Source organism: Equus przewalskii, chromosome 3 (assembly GCF_037783145.1).
Source record: "Equus przewalskii isolate Varuska chromosome 3, EquPr2, whole genome shotgun sequence".
In the NCBI taxonomy this organism is placed as follows: domain Eukaryota; kingdom Metazoa; phylum Chordata; class Mammalia; order Perissodactyla; family Equidae; genus Equus; species Equus przewalskii.
Window position 1 is genome coordinate 89,081,334 of NC_091833.1, and position 22,618 is coordinate 89,103,951.

The following is a 22,618-nucleotide window of genomic DNA, read 5'->3' on the forward strand; positions in this document are numbered from 1 at the left end:
TAATTGACATATGACACTGTGTAAGTTTAAGGTGTACAATGTGTTGATTTGATACACTTCTCTATTGCAAAATGATTACCACCATAGCATTAGTTAACACTTCCACACTGTCCCATAATTCTCATTTCTTTTTTGTGGTGAGCATATTTATGATCTACTCTCTTAGCAACTTTCAAGTATATAATACAGTATTATTAACTATAATCACCATGCTGTACATTAGATCTCAGAACTTATTTATCTTATAACTAAAAGTTTATACTCTTTGACCAACGTCTCCCCATTTCCCTGACCCTCAGCCCCTGGTAACTACCATTCTACTCTCTGTTTCTAGGATTTTGGCTTTTTTAGATTCCATATATAAGTAATATTATATAGTATTTGTCTTTCTCTGTCTGACTTATTTCACTTAGCATCATGCTCTCAAGGTCCATCCACGTTGTCACAAATGGCATAATTTCCTTCTTCTGAATTTTATTCATTACCACAACTTCTTTATCCATGCATCTGTTGAAACACTTAGGTTGTTTCCATGTCTTGGCTATTGTGAATAATGACGCAAAGAACACCGGAGTGAAGATAGCTCTTTCAGATCCTGTTTTCACTTCCTCTGTATATATATCCAGAAGTGGGACTGCTGGATCATATCGTAGTTCTATTTTTAACTTTTTGAGGAACCTCCATACTGCTTTCCACAGTAGCTATACCAATTTATATTCCCACCAACAGTGCACAAGCATTCCCTTCTCTCCACATCCTTGCCAACACTTGTTAACTCTTATCTTTTTGATGACAGCCATTCTAATAGGTGTGAAGTGACATCTCATTGTGGTTTTGAGTTGCATTTCCCTGATGATTAGTGATGTTGAGCACCTTTTCATGTACCTCTTGGCCATTTGTATGCCTTCTTTGGAAAATGTCTATTCAGTTCCTCTGCACATTTTGAACTGAATTTTTTTTTGCTGTTGGATTGTACGAATTCTTCATAATTTTTAGGTATTGACCCCTTATCAGATATATGATTTGCAAATATTTTCTCCCATTCCATAGGTTGCCTCTTCGTTTTGCTGATGTTTCCTTTGCTGTGCTGAAGCTTTTTAGTTTCATGTAGTCCCACTTGCTCATTTTTGCTTTTGTTACTCCAAAATCCTGTTTGTTTCTTGTGCTAAGCAGATCACACATCTATGAGTCACTTCCAGCCCATCTTGGCCACGCTCTTTTTTCATAACCAAAATGGCTCATCAAAGCTAAACAAAGATGCTGCTGTCACCCAAGAGCAGTTCTGCCACAGTCCTAAAACTGGCCCTTCCTCTCTCCCTGCTGCTACAACTGTGCAATCACTCAAAAGGATGCACCTGCACTACCATAAACAATGTCTAAAATATGTCTATATGTATAGCTATATCTATGTTTGTGTATATATTTTCACTTTATATATAAATATAGAGAGATATTTTTATGTATTCATTTATTTATATAAATAAATATGTATTTATAAGTATATATACATATGTGTATATATATATATAGGGAGAGAGGGCTGAGTTAAAAAAAATGGTAGAAATCAATATATAAAGTGATTAAATACAGAAACATTTGTTTGTATAATAAGATTAAAAAAATCTATAAGGATATACACAAATCTGTTAATGTTGGTTTCCCTCTAGGAGGTAGGATTAAGGGGAAACTTTTAATTTTAACACTCTTATACTATTTTTTTTACATTAAGCATAAATGCCTCTATAATAAGAAGAATTATTCATTTTAGGAAAAAAATTGATGCAAAAAAAATAAATAAATCACAGCCGAAAGGATTTAACTTACATACAAGAGTTTCTCAATAGTAAGGACTGCTCAACATTCACGAAATGTTTCCCACACCTGTCACCAATAAATGCCAAGAAAATTTTGTGTTCATAAAAACCAAGGAAGAGAACTGTGCGGATCCCAAAGAGATGAGAGCCAATGAATATTATCTTATGAACAAAGACTCTAAGGGGAAAGATGCTCAAGAGGGATGGAGGAGGAGGTGTGGTATCTAAGAATAAAATTCTGACTGAGCAAGAGAAATCTGTCCTGAAGAAGGAAAAGAAAACCAAGGAAACAAACTAATACGGCTGCACAGGGGGTTTCCAGATGAGACTGGGGTTAAAAAAAAAAAGGAGGAGCACATCCCCAAGAATGAATGCAAAAAGGTAACATTCATTCATGAAGGACCCACTATGTACAAGCACTGTTCTGGGTGCCAGGGTCTGGCAGTGAACAAGACAGACAAGAGCCCTCCTCTCTTGCTGCTTAGGCAGGTGGGAGACAGTACCCAAGGAAGCATATGAACAAACAAGATAATTTCAAATAGTGGTAAGTGTTATGAAGGCATTAAAACCAGATGAAGTGACAGTGATTGATTTTGACTAAGCAGCCAGAGGATGAAATCCGAACTGAGTTCATAATGATCTAAGGAAGCAGCCACATGAAGAGCTGGGAGCGCAGCCTTCCACAGAGAGGCAACAACAAATGCAAAGACCCAATGTGAAGAATGAAACTGTCATGTTTTAGTAATACAAGCAGCAGTTCCTGGGGTCCAGAGAGCACTGGAAAGAGTGTGGGAAATGAGGTCCACATGGTAAATCCCAGCAAAGATATGGGATTTTAGTGTAAGTACAGGGGGAAGTCGCTAGGGAGCTTCTGAGCAGGGGAGTGGCATGCATTGGTAGGTATTCTAAAGATGGCTCTGCATGCTTGCTTGGTGGAGAAAAGCAAGAATGGAAACAGGGAGAACAGTTAAGAAACATTGCTGTAGTCCAGAGGAGAGATGATGCAGTCTTGGGCTCAGGGTTAAGAAGGGAATCAGAGAAGTGGCAGATCTGGAATGAGCCTTGAATAATTTGGATAAGTGTGTGAAGGAAAAAGAGAAATCAAAGATGACTCCTAGATTTTGGTTGTAGCACCTGTCCTTGCCACTTAAGAGCTGCAGAAGACTGAGAAAGCAACACGTTGGTGGGGAATAAATTCAAGCGTTCTATTTTAACCATGTTGAGTTTGAGATGCCTATTTAACAGCCAAGTAGAAAAGTCAAGTTGGCAGTTGGATAGACAAGTTTGGAACCCATCACTGAGTCTGAAGCAATAGAATAACTTTTGGGAGTCACCATCAAATAGGTGGTATTTAACGCTATGATGAGTTCATCTGGAAAGAGTGTCTAGAAGAGAAATGTAGAAGATCAAGTCTTGAGGGGCATAAAACTCAGAATTGAGAAGAGGAAGAACAAAGAAAAGAGGCAGGGTAGAAACCACCATGGAAAAAGAATGAAAAACAGGAGGGTCTGGTTTTCCAAAAGCCAAGAGAGGAGAGTGTTTCAAGAACATTCTCTTGCCAACTATGCCAAAAACCACTGAAAACTGGATAAGAGAAGTGCAGAGAAAGGATCACTGGATCTCACAAGCTAGAGGCTGCTGGTGACATGATCAGAGCCGCTTTAGTGGAATGTTGAAGACAGAAGCCCAACTAGTAAACCAAGGAGAAAATGGTAAGAGGAGGTTAAGTTAGCCACCACATCAATTCTTGAAAAAAGGAGCAGAACATTGGATAACTAGAGGGAGCCGAAATGGGATATGGAGTCAGGAAAGGGTTTGTTTTTAAGATGGGAGATATCAGGATATATTTTTAGAAGACCAAGCAGAACCAGATTAGAAATCTTACTTCTATGTTATTTTTCATATCATTCTGTAGGAACCAAGCAGGTCAGCATCAATAGGACAGAAAATCAGAATGGCTGACTTTCTCTTCCGTTAGAAACCGATGAACAATTAAAACCTCTCTGGGTAGCCAGAGGGGAAAATGATCAGAAGACGTCAACACGGGTTCAGCGAGAACAAGCTACTTCATATTATACTTATGGATGAAGACGCTTCTTGAGTTTTCACACTGACTACCGCAATAGTCTCCTAACTCGTCTCCCTCATCTGTCTCTCATTCCTCTACTCCATCCTCCACCCCAAATTCCAAAAACAATCCAATTATTTCATTTCCCTGATTAATGCTTCAAATAGGAACCTTCTTAAGGAGAACATCCAACTCCCTCAGCAAGGCATACAAAGCCCTGTAAAGTCTGGCCCCAGCCTTTCCTTCCCGTCTCATCTCTGATCATGCAATTTGCAAAAGAATAATGGCAGCAGCCCCAGCCCCAGCAGACATGTCTGCATTCCCTTGTCTTGTTATGGCTTAACACAAGCTATATCCTTTACTTAGAAGAGCCATTCAATCCGCACCCAACTCACTGGCCTGGGAAATTCCTAGTGGGTCTTTAAAACCCATTCAAACATCCCATGGAAAACGCAGTACATTCTGGAGGCTTCTTCCAGAAGACAGATCTGTGCTGAACAACTAGATATTACAGGGAACAACTTAATTTCAACATAAAACAGACTTAGGAGCAACTCAGTTGTCTGAAACAAAAGGGGAACACTGTCAGGTAGTTCGTTCCACACAGCGGGAAGTGTGGAGACAGGAAGATGATGACTTGCCAAGTGAAACCCCTTTGAGACGAGACCCATCCACGTCCACTGTTCAATATAAACCCATTTAATTATTAGATGGCTATCATTGCTGGGAAGAGACAAAAATCTATCCACAAATTTCTACTGTTTCTAGTTTTGCCCTCTGGAGCAATTCATAACTTGTCTATATCTTTTTGTACCTGGCAGCTTTTTAAAATAACTACAAGCGCTTATTATACTAGAGCTCCACCCACTCTCCCCAATTTTCTCTTCCATAACTTACAGATGTTTGCTAACTCCTAGCAGTGCGGCACTCAGAACCTATATTTGACATACAAAAACATCATTATTCTTCTTGAGGGGTCAATCATGCCTTATTTGATTCTGTACCCTAACACTGAGCCAAGTACATGACACACTGGTAGCATTCCAAAGAATGAATTAATATAAAATTGGCAACAGTTCAAACACCTACAGCTCTCTCTCTCTCTTTTTTTTTTTTGGTGAGGAAGATTGTCCCTAAGCTAACATCTGTTGCCAATCTTCCTCTTTTTGCTTGAGGAAGACTGTTGCTGGGCTAGAATCTGTGAAAGTCTTCCTCTATTTTGTATGTGGGATGCCCCCACAGCATGGCTTGGTGAGCGGTGTACAGGTCTGCTCCCGGGATCTGAACCTGTGAAACCCTGGCCGCAGAAGCAGAGCACGTGAACTTAATGACTATGCCACTGGGCCGGCCCCCCAAATATCTACATCTCTTGACCACAAGAAATGATGACTTCTGACGCACTTCTGGAACTAAAGCTGCCAGGGAAGGGCTCCTGCAGGACTGACAGCTATGGAGTCACATTTAAGGTGCCGGGTCAGGCACAGTGTTGCACATTAGCAATCACACTCAAGTCCACCTCTTTTCTTGTGTGTCCTGCATCAGGCCCCTCCTCCAAGTCCTACCCTCAATCCAGCCCCAACTGAGGCTTCTCTGAGTCAGGCCAGCTCCCAACTTGGCCTGCTCTGATTGTTGGTTAGGGCTCGCAGGCAACAATTATTGGGCTGGATGCCTAAGCATCCCAAGGGAGGAAAAGTACTTAAAAAAGAGAAAAAGTAGCAACAAGAGATTTATCTCTTTCAGTATATCCCAAACTAGTGACTCACAGGGCTCTGGTTGCAAGCTGCATCCAAAATTAAAAACAGGTTATAGTTTTGAATGTGATCTTTTCAGAGTAACTTTGAGTGAAATTCTATCATTAACAAATGATAAGGATGAAACCTGGAGTCACTCTGATGAATGTTCAGATTATTTCCAGAAATACTTCCTAGGTAGCTAGCCTCGTCCGAGTTGACTAGTAGAAATAGGAGGCGGGGCCGGCCCAGTAGCGCAGCAGTTAAGTTCGCATGTTCCACTTCAGTGGCCTGGGGTTCGCCAGTTCAGACTCTGGGTGCGGACATGGCACCGCTTGGCAAAAGCCATGCTGTGGCAGGCGTCCCACGTATAAAGTAGAGGAAGATGGGCATGGATGTTAGCTCAGGGCCAGTGTTCTTCAGCAAAAAGAGGAGGATTGGCAGTAGTTAGCTCAGGGCTAATCTTCCTCAAAAAATAAATAAATAAATAAACTGGAAAAAGAAAAGAAATAGGATGCAAGCTACATATGTAATTTTAAAATTTCTAGTAAGCACATTCAAGAAGGTAAAAATAATTTTACTATATTTTATTTAACCCGATATATACAAAATATTATCATTTCAATATGTAATCAATCTAGAAAATTATTGCGATATTTTATATTGCTTCTTTCAAACTAAGTCTTTGAAACGCACTGTTTTGACACTTACAGCACATCTCAATTCAGCCCGGCCACAGTGCAAGCGCTCAGTATGGCTACTGACTACTGTTCTGGACAATGAAGCTCTAGGCTATAAACAAATCCTTTTAAGATACAAGTCAGCTTTAGGTTCAAGGTACTCGTAAAGTCTATTCTTAGGAAAAGATTTATATTAAAAACAATTATCAAACAAAGCATTTGGTGAAAAATGTAAAGCTATATAAAGTGATATGTATTGAAAATAAAGACTTTTAAAAAATTATCTAAGCATCTATCAGAAGGTGGATGCTTCTGAAGCTCTCAGACTCATTTCTCAAAGTCAAAAATAAATGATGTAATCAATCCTGTGTCATGAACCCAAACCTTCCAACGAATACTTCAGAGTTCATGCAGTCCAGGACATTCTTTTTATAGATGAAAAAGAATCCATGCCAACCCTTGTAGCCAGCAATCGACTTCTGTCTAGCATGACAGACGGTCAAGTGTTGGTTAGCTGACACGAATATGCTGTTCCGTGACCGAGTCACAGCCACCGAGTGGGACCCCAAATGAAACCTTACATAATAAACCAGAATGGGATTAAAGATGCCCAGGGAGAATTTAACAGAGATCAAAAATCCTCTAAAACATACACAACAAAACCTTCTTACAACCATTTCCTGAGGAGCAAAAAGAGACTCATGTCTGAAATTTAGAAATTATGAAGACCAAATGCAGAAAGGGCAATAGATAAGAATATCTGAAAAACAATACTACATTCTTTAGAGTAATCACCCTCAGGAACAAAACGCTCCAGCTCAGTGTTATAATTTCGATTTTCACTCTAGCAAAGAAAGAAAGTAATGAGCCGGCAAATATAACAGCCAAGCAAGAGATGCAACTGAAGGCAGACTCTATTGAAAATCCCAAAATAAGTGGTGCATATTTTAAGTCACTAACTTAAAATTTCAAGCAGATGGGGAATTATTAAGACAAATTAGTAATGGGTAAATGAAACAAAGCTATGATCAAAGATAAAATTTTTTTAAATTGTTAATTAAATCATAAAACTCAGTCAAAGCAACTCTGGCTTTTATTATAAGGGATTGAAGTATTGACTCTGTCAATCACAGGAAAACAACTTTAGATCACCTTTTTATTTAATACCCAAGATAACCGAATCCAGAGAGGCCAAGTGAGGTCACTCTAAATCAGTTATGGGGAAAGACGACATACTCAGAGGGCAAGGATGCACTGGTTCCTTACAGGAAGTTTCAAAAAGAAACATTTATTGCTCTTAAATTAAGTCCACAAATAGTCAAGGACTCTTAAAATTAGTGGTAAGGGAGCCTACATGTTTCGGTCTCAGATCACCTTCAAGAAATGCAGTTCATGGCCAAGAATCATAGAAAAGGAAACCCATTCTCTCAAAGGACATTGACATTCCCTAAAATACATCTTCCTCAGCAACATTTAATAAAGTCCTTTTCTGTGCAGTTACTCCAGCTCCTCTACCCCCACCCCAGGCTCCTTTTCCACACTTTTCCTCTCCTCCTCATCCCTAAGGTTTTAGCACTTTATTATGGAGATCAACTCAGCCTCTCTCCCAGCAAGAAATAATACTTATTTGGGAGAGGGAGGAATAAGGCTGGTAAGATTCTGGCAAATACCAGATTGTCTTAGGCAGGATGAAGAAGCGGAAGCCCATGAGTGTTCCCGTATCAATGGCATCTCTCCCATCAGTTATGAAACACTCACGCTGTGCCCAGACTGGGCCCCAAATCCAGAAGACCAGACTCTGATTGGAGTTGGGAACAGTGTTTGAAAAGCCAGGACAGATTTCAAGTGTGATAAAGAAAGAGTTAAAAACAGTGAGCACTGATAGCAAAACTACTCCCATGTACCCGTGACTTATGCTGACTTACGCTGGACCCCACACACTGCCCACTCCCCTCACCTACACACAAACCTATACTTCTCCTCCATTTATTACTGCCCCAATAATCCCTGCCATTCCCCATTCAAAATCCACTTTCCCCTTATTGACATTAAACAGCAACAGACAATGTCAGAAGCCCCAGTCCAACATGTCCCCTACCTGCAACTCACTGCTGGTAGAGCTTGCCACTCCATAGATAAAGAAAAGGATTAAAATGTAGATACTCTTATGAGTGACATAAGTTAACACTCAAGTGAGTGGCAAATCAGATGTTCTTCTGAGTACAGATTTTCATAGAAGAGACAAAGCTGAAGAACTGGAGAGGGGCAGAATCATGCGATAATTTTCTTAGACTTTTCATGTTTTCTAGGGCTGAGTCCAGATGGGACTCTTGATTTTTTTGTGATAGGATGGGGTGAAGATCTAGTCAGGGTCATCCACGCAACCATGATTTCCAGAGTGGATGTTTTCATTTCCTGCCATGGACCCAAACTCAAAACTACACTTCAACCCAGAACCCTCTACTAGTGTGTTCACACACATTCTGAAGGATGTTCTTGGATGTTATGAGAAAATGTAACCTATGGTCAAACAAATTCGGGGATTTAATGGCCTAAAGTACAGCTCAAGGTTGGAATACAGGTTTCCCTAACACAGCGATTCGCAGAGGGAGGTCTGTATAACTCAGTGAACCAGTACTTTTCAAATCATAATCAAGGCATGATGTTACAGAATCATGCATGCTTAAAAGATTCATTAAAGTGCAAGACAGACCAATGGATTTTAATATAACAAAGTGCAAAAAGTGCTTTGATGTAGTTGCAAATTTCATTTAAAACAAATCTTTGAGAAACTACCACTTGTCAAGGCTTAATATAGTACTAAAGAAAAATATCCACAATTTTCTAAAATGGCCATAAAATATTTCTCCATTTTCCTACTACATATCTGTAGAGGCCAGATTTGCTTCATGTACTCAACCAAAACAACATACCACAACAGAATGAATGGAGACGCAGCTGAGGATCCATTAGCTGCATATTAATCCACACATTAAAGAGAATTGGAAGAAAGCAACAAGAAAAGTAAAACTAACAGTAGCAAACACATAGAGACAGAGATTGGACTGGTGGTTACCAGAGGGGAAGGGGGAGGGAGGAGGGTGAAAGGGGTGATTCACGCAAGCGTACAGCGATGGACGGTAATTAGTCTTTGGGTGGGGAACATGATGTAATCTAATTGAAATATAATGAGGTACATGTGAAATTTATATAATGTTATAAATCAACGTTACCTCAATTAAAAAAACCATAAAACTATGCCACTCATCACAATTTTTTTGGAAAAATATAGTTATTTTTCACAAAAATATTATTTATGCTAACATGTAAGGGGCTCATTACTTTTGTTTTTTAATAAATGAACAAATTAATACCTTTATAATGTCTCAGTTTTAATTTCTAATACAGTAAGTATGAATATATATATGCCACATAAACTAATGCTCTTCAGGATCCTCAATAATTTTTAAGAGTGAAAAGGGGTCCTCAAATCTAAAACGTTGAGAGGCCGCCATAATGTATTTCGATGATGGAAGCCCTTCTCTGTGGAACATCTTGACTACATTCTATGGAATATACACTGGGAAACACAACCTCATGTTGTGCTAATAAAATTATTCATTTCTGTGCCTCTTCTCCCTAGACATTCTTCAGTAAATTAATATATATGTTGATCAAAGGGTTCCCTCTCAAATTGTAGTTTTGTGCTTACCCAGCAGTAAATGCACATAAGTCCTCTGGCAAACACAGTTGATGCTGACCTGATCTATCGAGAAGACACCTTAATCTAGAGAATTACTTCACTGAGCAAATGTTACAAATAGTCAAGAGAAATGATGACATGGGTTAACATGCTCCTACAGCAGATAATTCTCTGCTCTGAGATTCAATGCCAGGGATGCCCAAGAACATAAAAGATATCACACCAGTTCGAATCATAGCCAATTTGGTTTACCAGTTTCCAGCAACAACAGAACCAACAACAGAGTCACTGATTGAAATACCTATGTTATAAATAACTCTTTTATAAAATAAGCAGGATGACAGCAATTTATTACTCTGAATACTGGCACTTTGTGTTTGTAAAAATCATACGCAAGCCAAAAATAACTTAAGAACTAATTCATATTTCTACCATGGCTTTTTAGAACACGGAGTAAGGCCAATTCTCTACTTTCGGCAAGACTGGAAGCCCCAATTACAGAATTTAGTTATAAATCTGTTCTTCCTGTCAGGTATCTGCATGACTGGCCAGAAGCCTGTTCTCAGATGGCTGTAAAAGATTTTGGGCAAGAGTCAAAAGTGTAAAGGTCTGAACAACTCCTCCACGCAAACACAATCTCCCCAAGGAAACGCGGTCCTTACAGAGAGCTGGCCTGAAGTACAGGCTGTTCAAGTCTCTAATTTTCATTTTGGAATTTGCCCAAATAACAGGAACCATTAAGTTTATTTATGTAGTTTTGTAAGTGTCTAGTTTATAAAATGTTGCTCAAGGATGACTAGGTTCTCATCCTGAGAGCTGAAGACACTCATCTTGGCCTCCTTTTTCTTTTGAACTAAGACTTGAAATGAAATTAGCATATAATCTGCATTCAGTAAAACTTTCTTTAATGAAAATTGGTTATGGCCATAAACGCTTACTAAGTTTCAGGTCTCGTTCTAGCTCATTTGTTCCTCCCAGCAACTCTATGAGATCGACACAATAATTATCCCCATTTTACAGATGAGAAAACAGGCTCAGTGCTGCCTGAGGCCATCCAGTTTATAGGTGGCAGAAAGGACCGGAATCCAGGGAGTTAGTTCCTCTGAACCTCTGAACCAGGATGTTGCCCTGCCTATCTGAGATACATGGACAATAACATTAAATGATTTCTAATTCTATGGGTAAATTAGTGGTTTCAAGCTCTATTAGCTCTATCAGATGAGCCTTTCTTTCAAAAAAGCCTTCCTTACACTCTGGTGTGTTAGGCCACATTCTGTCTTCCCATCATGCCCTGTGCCTGGACCATTCGGTATTTACCTATTGATGCTTCTGCCTTCCTCCTAGCCTGTACTAATATCCTCTCACATGGTATCTGGAGCAGCAAGAACTGAATGAATGAGTAAAAAAATCAAGGAATGAACAAACAAAAGTCAATCTCCACAAATATACTTAGTCACCAAGAACATTAATTTCCAATGAGGCTTGTGCAGCCTGGAGGGTACGCAAAAAAAACACAGTGGGGGGCAGGGAGCAATCATTAGCATTTCTATTTCTATTTACTGACATTTAGCACATGGATTGACACTGGCATCCTCACTCAGTGCTGGTGGCAGGCAGCCACACAGGCACGCTGGGCATCGAGGTCTAGCCTGGGCACACCTCAGCTCACAGGGCTACAACAGGGCTCTCACCTGTTTATGTGCTTTCCGTAGATTGTACCAAATTGCAGTTTACATGGTCTCAATTGAGAAAGTGGCTGTATGGCTTATATTTTCAATTTCACCTAAACTAACCCTCACAAAATGAACAAGTCGCTTTAAACGAATCCTGCACAGAATTGCAAACAATACTAACAACAAAGCAAGCCCAAATGAACAGGAAAACAGCAGGGCTGACGACATTTTTACAATTTCCCATATAGTATTTTTCTCCGTCACATCATGAGATGTGACAATAACAAGCTAATCAGAACTGACATGAAGTTGGCAAAAAACAACAACAGAAACAACCCTGAATGTGTCAACACTTAGATTCAGAGCTACTGTTCTTATCAATGGTCTTTGCCTAAGAGACCACTATGCCTTGGGAAATTGGCTAATAGTATTCTTATTCAGTTTATAAATAAATATATGTTTGTTAATAGGATTTTAAAATGTGGAGCTCACTGATCTAGAACTTTGCTTCTCGAAGTGCAATGTGCAAAGGGGCAGCATCAGCATCACAAGGCAGCTTGTGAGAAATGCAGAGTCTTAGGGCCCATCCCTGACCGACTGGATCAGAATTTGCACTTTAACAAGATTCCCGGGTGATTCATACGGTACATTTCTGTTTGAGAATCGCTGCTTCAGAAGACACATCTGAAACAATCTAAATTCTAACAGTTCAGCTCTTCTTTATAATTATTTAGAGAGATTTCTCTGTTGAGTTTTTGAACTCATAAACTTATAATCTCTAATATCTGTTATCAAATGTTCTTCAAAACTATAAAGAAATTATCCCCAAACTCAAAACTCCAGCGCAATAATCCATATATAACTGTAGCATGGTCTCTTATTCATTCCAGGATACTTAAAATCAATGTTCTGACCCCCATACGATAACAACCATCCAGTCACACCTTAATCTTTTTGATCCCCAACTCCACTTACTTTTGTTTGATCATCGGCTTTGAACACATAGCAGATACTCTGCTGATTGGCTGCATTGTCCTTGATCAGACAAGCAAAGTAACTCGGGTCATGACTGTTGTGAATCAGTTTGTGAACATGCTGAGGCTTACACTCGAAGATGCTGGAACAGATCAGTGGATCCCATTGTTGACTTTTCCCTGGCTCAGGTTCACATTTCAGTCCAGAGGGCAAAACACAAAGCCGGACCTGCCTGATACCAGGCTCCTTTTTGGAGGACTGCCCGCTGAGCCTTCGCACCTCTGCCACGACCCAGGGCAGCATGGGCATGGTGGTGAGAGAATGCACAGGCAGAGAGCCCACCAGCTGAAGGCTGAAGTCCACCGAGACCTCGTTAGGAAATGGATGCCTCCTCACTGTGAATGTTATTGGTTCCATCTTGGGAAAGGTCTGGAAACTCAGCAAAACGTTGCTACCGTTTTCTGTTTTAGACCAAGCAATCTATTTTACGTGCTTCAGATGCAGAATCCTAGGGGAGAAAAACAGAGGCATTACAATTTAATGAAGTCACACAATAGCTATTCTCAAAGAGTTATTATTTCAGAAGATCTTAAAAGCCTGAAACCCAAACACAGGAAGAAATAGATATTAGTTCAAATAAGCTGTTCTGCCTAGAAAGAGCCTCCCTAAAACTGTATTTCATATAAAACCTGAAAATTCCATAACTGTTACACTCATTACAGGTTACAAAGATCCCACTGGGAAACTCCTGTTAAACGTAAGCCTCAGAGAGCCAACAAAGGCAAGCACAATAGAAAACAATATAATGCTACCTGGATAGCTTTAAACTCTGTTGTATTAGTTAACATATACGTCAGGGAAGTTTTTTAAGATAATCAAATTCAGTACTGGTGACTACCCCCAAAAAAACAATTTTGCGAGAAAAAATATCAGCTATCCATCATCATAGTCTACTGAATGAGGCCAGTTTTAAACAACTGACTTTATCACTTAGGATCCCATTTAAGTTTTATTTTATTTTATTATTTTGCTGAGGAAGATTCACCCTGAGCTAACATCTGTTGCCATCTTCCTCTTTTCATATGTGAGCCACTGCCACAGCATGGCCACTGACAGGCAAGTGGCGTAGGTCTGCGCCCAGGAACCAAACCCCAGCTGCTGAAGTGGACTGTGCCCAACTTAACCACTATGCCACCAGGGCTGGCCCCCATTTAAGTTTTAAAAGGCTCTCCCTCATGTAGTTCAGAGGTTCTGAATCACAAATTCAAATTCCAATAACATGTACTCAGTGCCTATTATGCTCTAAACACTATCACAAATATCGTTTTGTTGAATTCATGTACTACAAGCCATCACCTCAACACTTTGCCCCTCCTCTTCAATAGAGGATGGTGTTTCTATTAGACTCAAACTCTCAACTGCTTTCCCCTCTTGATGGGTGATTTTCAACAACCACATTTTGGTGTATCCTAAAGCCTTCCTGTCCACTGGATGACAAAACCCTTCTGTTCAGAGCCGAGTTGTCAACAGGGTCTCAAGTCCTATTCTCTACTCATTTGTTCCCTGGATCTCCATTGTCTCATGTATTCCCTGAGCATATATACACACGCTGAGGAGAAACTCCATTAAGGCAGGTATCACATCTGTCTGATTCACTATTGTATCACTGGTGCCTGGCACAGAGCCCAACCCAGAACAGGCTCAAAAAATATTTTAAAAGACTGAATGAAGTCTCTCCCATCCTGAAAAAAAAAGATATTTTCCCTTGACCTCAAACCTCTGCCAGTCATAACTTTTCTTCCCTACACAAATTTCTTCAGGTAAAGTCTAGACTATCTCCAATTCCTACTGCCCATCCACAATCTGGATTGTGTCTAGAAGTACTGAAGAACCACTGAAATTGCTCCCGTTAAGGTTGCCCACATCCTCTGGTTGGGAAATCCAAAGGGGGCTTTTTAGTCCTTTACTGCCGTCTCCTCTCTGATGAATTTCTCAACGTTGACTGCTCCTTCCTACTTGAGAAACTCTTCTGGTTCTCATCTTACCTCTCTGGTTGCTTTTTTTCAGGTCCTTAGATGGCTTTCTTCCCTGCTAGACTTCATCCTCTCCTCTCATTCCACCTGCTTTCTTTGGACAATCTCACCTAATCTCTTCGTGTCAACAACCACACTCCTAACCGCTGCTAACTAACACTGCCGCCGCTGCTGCTAACAGCTTACTTTTATGGAAAGCCAGATACTTTGCATGTGTTATCTCATTTCATCTTCACAACGACCTTCATCTCTAACCTTAGTCTCAGAGCCTACGATTACTGCCATATTTATGACCTGGGAAATTGAGGCCTGGACACCCTGAGTTGCTCGTCACAGGTGATGCGGAAGAGTTTGCTCCTTATTCTCAACCCATCCTCTTGAGTGCTGCATAAGAACACATCTACCACACATACCCTGATGATTCCCAAGTGTTTGTCTCCCACTGAAGCCCCCTCCTTCCTGAGTACCAGATCAGTGCAGGCCATTACATATTTCCACCTGGATAGCCTAGAGGCACCTCAGTCTCAATTTAGTTATTTTAAAACTAACTCAGTCTCACCTACCCTCTTCCCAGAGCTTGTCTTCCTTCCTATAAGCTGTATCTCTGGGAACAGCATCACTGTTTTTTTGGCCAAGTTAAAAGCCAAGGAGTCATTGCTATAGTCTAAATGTTTGTGTCCTCGCCAAACTCATATGTTGAAACCAAACCCCATTGTGGTGGTATTTGGAGGTCGGGCCTTTGGGAAGCGATCAGGTCATGAGAGTGGAGCCCTCACGAATGGAATCAGTGCCCTTATAAAAGAGATATAGAGAGCTCCCTTGCCCCTTCCACCACGTGAGGACACAGGCAAAAGATGGCAGTCTATGAATCAGGAAGCAGCCCATCACCAGACACTGAATCTGCCAGCATCTTGATCTTGGACATCCAGCCTCCAGAACTGTAAGAAATAAATTTCTGTTGTTTATAAACCAACCAGTCCATGGTATTCTGTTATAGCAGCCTGAACAAACTAAAATAAGTCATTCAGATTCTTCTTTATCCTATCACTACTTCTAAACCAACTCTATATCTAAATATAGCTTATCTTTTCTCAACTGGAGAAAAGATGCCCAATCTCCAATTTATCCTTCACGTATTATTTCCTAGAGTAATTTAACCAATGCACAAAATTCATCATGTCACTCCTCTACTAAAAATTCCTTAATAACTGCCCCCATAAAGTGTTCTACATGGTACATAAGGTCTCATCAGAATCTGGTCCTGCTAACTGTCCAACTTCATATTCTCTGAAATGCCTTCCTTCATGCACCTTTGGGCTCTGAAGATAGAAAACTAGTTATGGTTCCCATAGGAGATGTGATTTCTCACGCATCTGTGCCACAGTGCATCCTGTTGCTCTCTCCCAGGAACATAATACCTATCACAAACTGTTAATGGTCTGAGATTTTACCCTACTTGCAAGCTAACAAGTTAGCCTGCTGGCCGAAGGCATGAGACTCCTGTGGCTGAGACAGAGGACAATGTATTACTCAGAGCAATAGCAGTAGCCAGAGAGTCAGCATTTGTGTCAGTTCCCTGACTTCCAATTCCCACAGGCTGAGCGACCTCTGTATCCTCACTGGGTTACAGGAGAGGCACCTGAGCTCTGGGAGCCCAAATATTCTGTAATGGGTAGTAAGCACGTCTGCCCTTCTCTGCAGAGGGAGATGCTATTCCTCCTTCCATGGCTATTTGCTACTTTAAAAAAAGACTGAAAATGTAGTGCAGAACAAAGGCACTTAGTGCCTCTGTTCACAAAATGTGTAGAAACACGAGGGACCCATGGAGAATCATCTCCCAGGGACCCTACTCTCATCCTCTAACCTAATTCCAACTTGTATTTAAGTCATAGCTCAAGCAACTGCCACCTCTTTTTGGCAAGGTGATCGAGGGCATCCATCACCACAGGTTTCTGCACTTTGTATCTAACCACCACATTTATTTCAAGAGTTTGAATAGGTCTCCCTCAACAAGACTATAAGCTGCTTGAACTCCTAAGGGTTGAGATTTCTCAAACTAGTACTGAAATTCTAAACCTTTTCTGGAATAGAATGGAAGGCTGTTCTTTTTACTCCCTGTTTTTCTGCATGACATATATGCCAAAAGTGAATTTTGATAATTTGAACATAGTTCAGGGCTAATTTTTTTATTGCAAATGTTCAAAAGTTCAGAAATAAACCCATACTTTATTTAGAGCTCCAACATATTCCATGAAAGTGTATTCCCTTGTCTCTTCCTTTAAAGTACAGCTTCCCTTGATGATGAAAACAGACTTGAAGTCCTACAACCCCATAAATAATGGTCTCTCTCTCTCTCTCTCTCTCTCCTTTTTTCTCTCTCTGACCTAACGGTGAAAGTGGCATTAAATGTCTGGCTCAACTTCCACTCCTGTAACTGAATCTGTTTCAAGTTCTAACTGTTGACAGCTGCTAATCCCAAGACATGCTTAAAGAAGTACTAGAATTATTACAAAGAATAGGACTGAGACCTCTCCATTAGTGTAGACGAGACAGTTGTGAATATGGTGGCAATTAGCATAGTAGAATTACTTTCACTGTTCTTGTAAGAGAATATATACATAGTGCAAAAAAGTGACACAATTTAGTCATTTAAATCATTTGGTAAGTAATCAGTCATCAAATTAGTTCTGATATTTCACTGACAAAACTATTTGAATGTCTGAAGTTTTCACTTTTCAACCAGCTGGGGCACATTCGTAGTTTCTCTGTAAAAAGTAGATGGGAGCTTAACACTGTTTATAAACTATCAAATAATAAGTTCTACCTCAGACATAGCCATAATTATTTATAAGCAATTCAGATTCTGCTGATATAAGGTTCATGGTAACTCAAGCTAGGTGAGTAACTACATTACTTGCCAATAAAAAGTTCCATGAAACAGATGAACTATTCAAATAATACTAACAAACCATTAGTTTATTTTGTAAGCCATCTAAGTCCACATCATTTGCATGCAACCTCTGACCATCTTTTAAGCCCCAGGTAGAACCACCTATTCCAAGAGGCCTCTTGTACCTCATACCCTCAGTAAGAAACACTCTGATCTGTTATTCCAGTGAGCTAGTTACATTCTTGCTAGCAGTGCCATCTGTGAGCAGGCCTATCCCTTACAGAGAGTGTCTGTACTCTAAACAACTCCTACCTACCACAGTTCATAAACATGGTAGGTACCCAAAACACAAAGATCCTCTTATTAGAACAGTTTCAAAGCCTTGTTAGTGAGTCCTGCTATGCTAAACATCCCTGGAAGCATGCACATAGAATCATAAAATTTTAAAACTAGAAAGTTCCTTTTAAACCATTTAGAAATTTCCCTCATATTTGAAGTGAAGAAACTGGGTTCTGGAGAAGTTAAGTGGCTTGTCCAAGTTTGGTGACAGAATTAGGACAATCTAAGTCCCTGACGCCCATCCCAGTGCTGCAAAGACCCTCAGTTTCCTCATGAAAACATTGTCAAGTGTGAAGCTGAGAAAGTGAGATACTTAACTTCTCCAAATCTCAAGTTTATTCTTATAAGAGGATGGAACAAGATCATCCCCAAGTTCTCTTCTGTCTCTAAAATCTGGTGAATCTCATATTCATAATGTATAATACCAAATGTCCCTGACATTGTGGGGGAATGGAAAGCTGCTCTCATCTTCCTGTCAAGAATATAAACGTGGGGGAGGTACATGAAGAAAGGATGGCGTTTATTGATCAGGAAGCAGGAGGAGTGATGGCGGTAGTTAGCAGGCTGCCATCGGGAACCCCCTCTCTTCCCAGCCCCCCTCCACTCCCTCCCAGCAAACCATGGGGAGTAGGATGGGGAATTTCCAGCAGGTAACAAGACCACAGCTGTGGCGGGTTCAGCCCTTATCTCCTCAGAGTGCTGGTGGGAGAGGAGAAGGGAAAAAAAGAAAGATAAAGGGAGGGGTGTGGGAAGCTTCTAGCTCCAGACCAGGTTAGGAACCAGCCAATATTGATTAGCTGTCAGGGACCCCACCCCCCCAGGTGGCCATTCACTTCCCTTTGAGAATCGATGGTTTAATTTTTCTGTTCTTTAGCCCAGAGAGAGTGGGCATGCAGTAGAACAGAATTATTCTGCCACCTGAACACTCTAATCTCACGCAGTAAGAGCTCTGGCTTGGCTAAACTATATGTTCACGTCCTCCACAGAAGCCCACCCAATCAGAGCAATGTGCTGCTCAGCCAGGAATTGCCCGCAGGTTCCAGAGATCTTTGGAGCAGCAGGCTATTTCACCGTCACATGGAGCACCTGGAGCCAGTGTTTCTAATCTTTTCATCATCAAGGATGCTCCAGTACTGCGGGCGCCTCTCTAACTTAACACATAAAGTAACAATGTTTTGAACGATTTCCTTCCTATATAAATCAGAGCCAATTCAAGGCTAGTGCTTTAGAATGCCACTGTCACTTCTTGTATTCTCTTCTACTTTATTGCACAGGATAAAGGGGTGAGGGTGGGGGTCCTGGCAGGCCTTCCGAGATTACATGTAACTCTCCCTCCTGCACAGCTGCTTTAGGTCATTCTCCTAAAAGTAATAATAATTATTATTAACACAGAATAGCACTTACTATGCATCTGTGAACTAATTCAGCTCTCACAACAGCCCTGGACAATGAGGACAATTATTATGTTATCTGAATAAGGACTATGATGGATTATTATCATTATCAGCTCCAATTTAAAGATGAGAGATGAGAAGGAAGTTGCTGGCACAGAGAAGTGAAGTCACTTGCCCAAGGTCATACCAGTAGCAAAGTGGCAGAACCAGGTTTTGAACCCAGGTCCTCTGTTCCAGACTTGGTGCTTGCCCTTAACTACTTTGCTAGAGGAATTCTGTTGGCCAACTATGTCTCCTTGGACATATACGATCTTCTGTATTCTTACAGCTCTGAGAAGTATGTTTTATCATCCCCATTTTACATTAAGGGTCCCCTGGTGGTGAAGGCAGAATTTGAATCTAGACCTGTCTTATGCCCAAATTTCTATTCTTTGTGATATAAGAATATCTCTAGAAGGGAGTAAATCTAAAATATCTTTCTGGTGGATTAGCTGGGTTGTTTTTCTACCCAAATGTTGCTTGGCCTCAGTAATCCAAATCTAATGTCAAAGTTATACTCTCAAAGTATAAAATAAATATAATAAAGAAATAGGTAATCTTTATTGAGGGCTCAGTATGTTTTAGGCACTAAGGACTTCACATGCATCAATTCATTAAGTGTGACAACTAACCCACAAGTGCTTACCTACTTTGGAAGTTTAGATTCGTTGATCATAAATAATGTGTTGCTAAATAAGTGTATTCCCTTTTTAAGAGAAAAGTAGCTGCTGCTTGTCACAAAGGAAGCAGGCACACTCAAAATTAAATGCCCCTTTGTTGGTGCTAAAACATATTTCCCACCTTCTGCACAGCTCCGCTGAAACCTGGGTCAAGATTATTTCACATGGCCCAAATATGACACATCTGTTTTCTAAACATTCGAAACCTGCAAAGGGACACATTCCCTTTAAATCTAAGAACCTATAAAATGAAAATATCGGCTTGAAAATGTCAAAAACCTTGAAAATGGAAACCTTCATGTCTTTTGTGAAGAATCTAGTTTAAAAAATGTTTTGTTAGAAAGGAAGAAGTGAAGATAAAAATCGGCAAAGGCAATTGTAAGGTAACAGTTCTGCCCTGCAAACCTAAATCCTTTGCCATCACCAGGGGACACAAACTCAACATTCCCTGTCTGCTGAGTGGACTCGCAGTCATTTTCAGGAACAGATTCTGCTTCTCCAAGTTTTTCCCTCTTTTTGCTTGAGGAAGATTTGCCCTGAGGCTAACATCTGTGCCAATGTTCCTCTATTTTTTTTTTTTTGGTATGTGGGTTGCCACCACAGCATGGCCGACAAGGAGTGGCATAGGTCTGCGCCCAGGCAACCAAACCCAGGCCGCTGACACGGAGAGGATGGAAATTAACCACTAGGCCACGGGGCCAGCCCCCTCTACTTCTCCAAGTTTTAATGACCAAGAAAAGAAAAGGGCTGAGAAACATACCACGTATTAGGACCAACATGGACATTAAACTTGAGAAGGACAGCACAGTAGACAGGGAAAAGGGTCAAGCAACAAGGCCCCCAAACATAAACAGACTGAAGCCCTCAAATGGGCTGATATGTCTTAGGTCACCTGGGGAATCTGAAGAGTAGAGACCAAGGACCTTCAGAGAAATGCTGTGAAGGGAGTAGAAGGGGCCTGAGGGAGTTGTCACTTTGTGAGATAAAATTAAAAGCACATTCAAAGACAGCATCCTCTCAAGCAGGCATCCCTACTCCAGCCACCAAATGACTGGAGATGCGGGTGTAAATGGGGAACAGGTAAGTACCACGTTGCTTGGTGCAGCACTAACTGCTGCTTGTAAGTGGTACCTCCTAGAAGATTCTAGAAGATCTGGGCATGAAAGGAGCTGCCTTCCCACACCTGGCTCCACAGATGGGCACATCTGATTGCTATTGCAGCCTTTCTGGTGAAGGCTGCCTTCTAGGGAAGTGGGGGACTGAAATTGTCACTAGACAGATAATAAGGGAGAAGGGGCAAGCTGCATTTCTTCAGCATTGCCCATTTCTTCCTCACACCCTCTGGTACCAGGACAAACAATATCTTATGGGATAAAAGGTCAACATCCAACAGAAAAGTTCTCATCGTGAAAGGGGAAATCCCCAGGCTCAGTGGGAAAGATAACAGTTGACTATGGCAGGGAGTCCCATTTGCAAAACTTTTCTTTGATGCTAAAAATGTATAACAACATCAAATTTCCCCGTTTTCCTAGTTTGCAAACAGCTAGGCAAATCCACATAAAGGCATTTATTTTAATTATCACCTGATTATTTTATTTATCCCTTTGAGTCAGGCTTAGTCTCTTTTCTATCTCCTTATACTCAATTAATAGTCTCGGGATACTCCACATGTGTTCACTTCAGAAAATGTCCCTAAACATTTCACATGGTGTCTTTTAACTCACAGCTGTGCCCACCATCTAGCAGCACACGTGATGTCCAAAGGTTACTTACAGATAAATCTGGAGAGAAAGCATTTTTATGGTCTTATTTTCCTAATACTGGGTAGAAAAAAAGAAGAAACAGGTAGATTTGAGGATGTGGTAGCATTCCATTGCCAACAGCTGTAAAACACCTGCACCTGTTGACCAAAGCAACGAATCATTTTTTATACAAACTGTTTCATCTAAGGTCCTTATTCCTTAGGACAGCCTTCTGGGTTCCCAGGAAGGAGCTGATCATGAGGCACACCTCCTCCCAACCATGAGAAGCCATCTTAACTCTAGGAAAAGGTGCAGAACTCGCCTGATTCTGGGATCCCTGACCCAAGGGAGCAATTGAACATGAAGTGTTTAGAAACACCAAGAGTTTGTTCTGCTAGGTGGATTCCCAGCCTCCTGGAGCAGCTCTCCATTCATTCTTCCACCCGAATCCCTCCCACACAGAGCAAGCTCCCCAAACACAACAAAACCCAGAGGGGGCCATTCTCCAACTCCTATCAATCCAATCTGGAATCTGGGGAGAAGAATGAATTTCTGCTTTCCTAAAGAAGGGTTTTTTTATCAGGGCCTCTGCAGTTCAGTTTAAACACAGTGCAAAATGTTAAGAAGTTTGGACTTGCAGAGAGAGCTGAGTTTCTTGGGTGTGACCCATTTAAACCGGGTCACTTTTAAATGCTCTTACAAAGTCTGATTATATTAATAAATGAAACCATCCGATCATCTAACAGGAAGAATGAGAGCTCTATACGAAGTGAATACCTATTCATTACTGTCGGGCACTCGGCAAATTAAAGTGTTTGGCGGAAGGAACAATCATTACTTTTAATTTCTTCTCCTTTT

At 40.7% G+C, this 22,618-nt stretch overlaps 1 protein-coding gene across 3 annotated transcripts in view; it reads right to left on the bottom strand.

Annotated features, from left to right (window-relative positions):
* The window catches only part of TBC1D1 (TBC1 domain family member 1), a 217,699-nt gene that overhangs the window by 193,865 nt on the left and 1,216 nt on the right, over positions 1–22,618 (bottom strand). For all 3 annotated transcript variants that reach the window (XM_008523029.2, XM_008523028.2, XM_070615168.1), the window contains exon 2: positions 12,644–13,151. In XM_008523029.2, coding sequence (XP_008521251.2) covers positions 12,644–13,060 — 417 coding nt within the window. In that variant the 5' untranslated portion in view covers positions 13,061–13,151. The remainder of the gene's footprint in view (positions 1–12,643; positions 13,152–22,618) is intronic.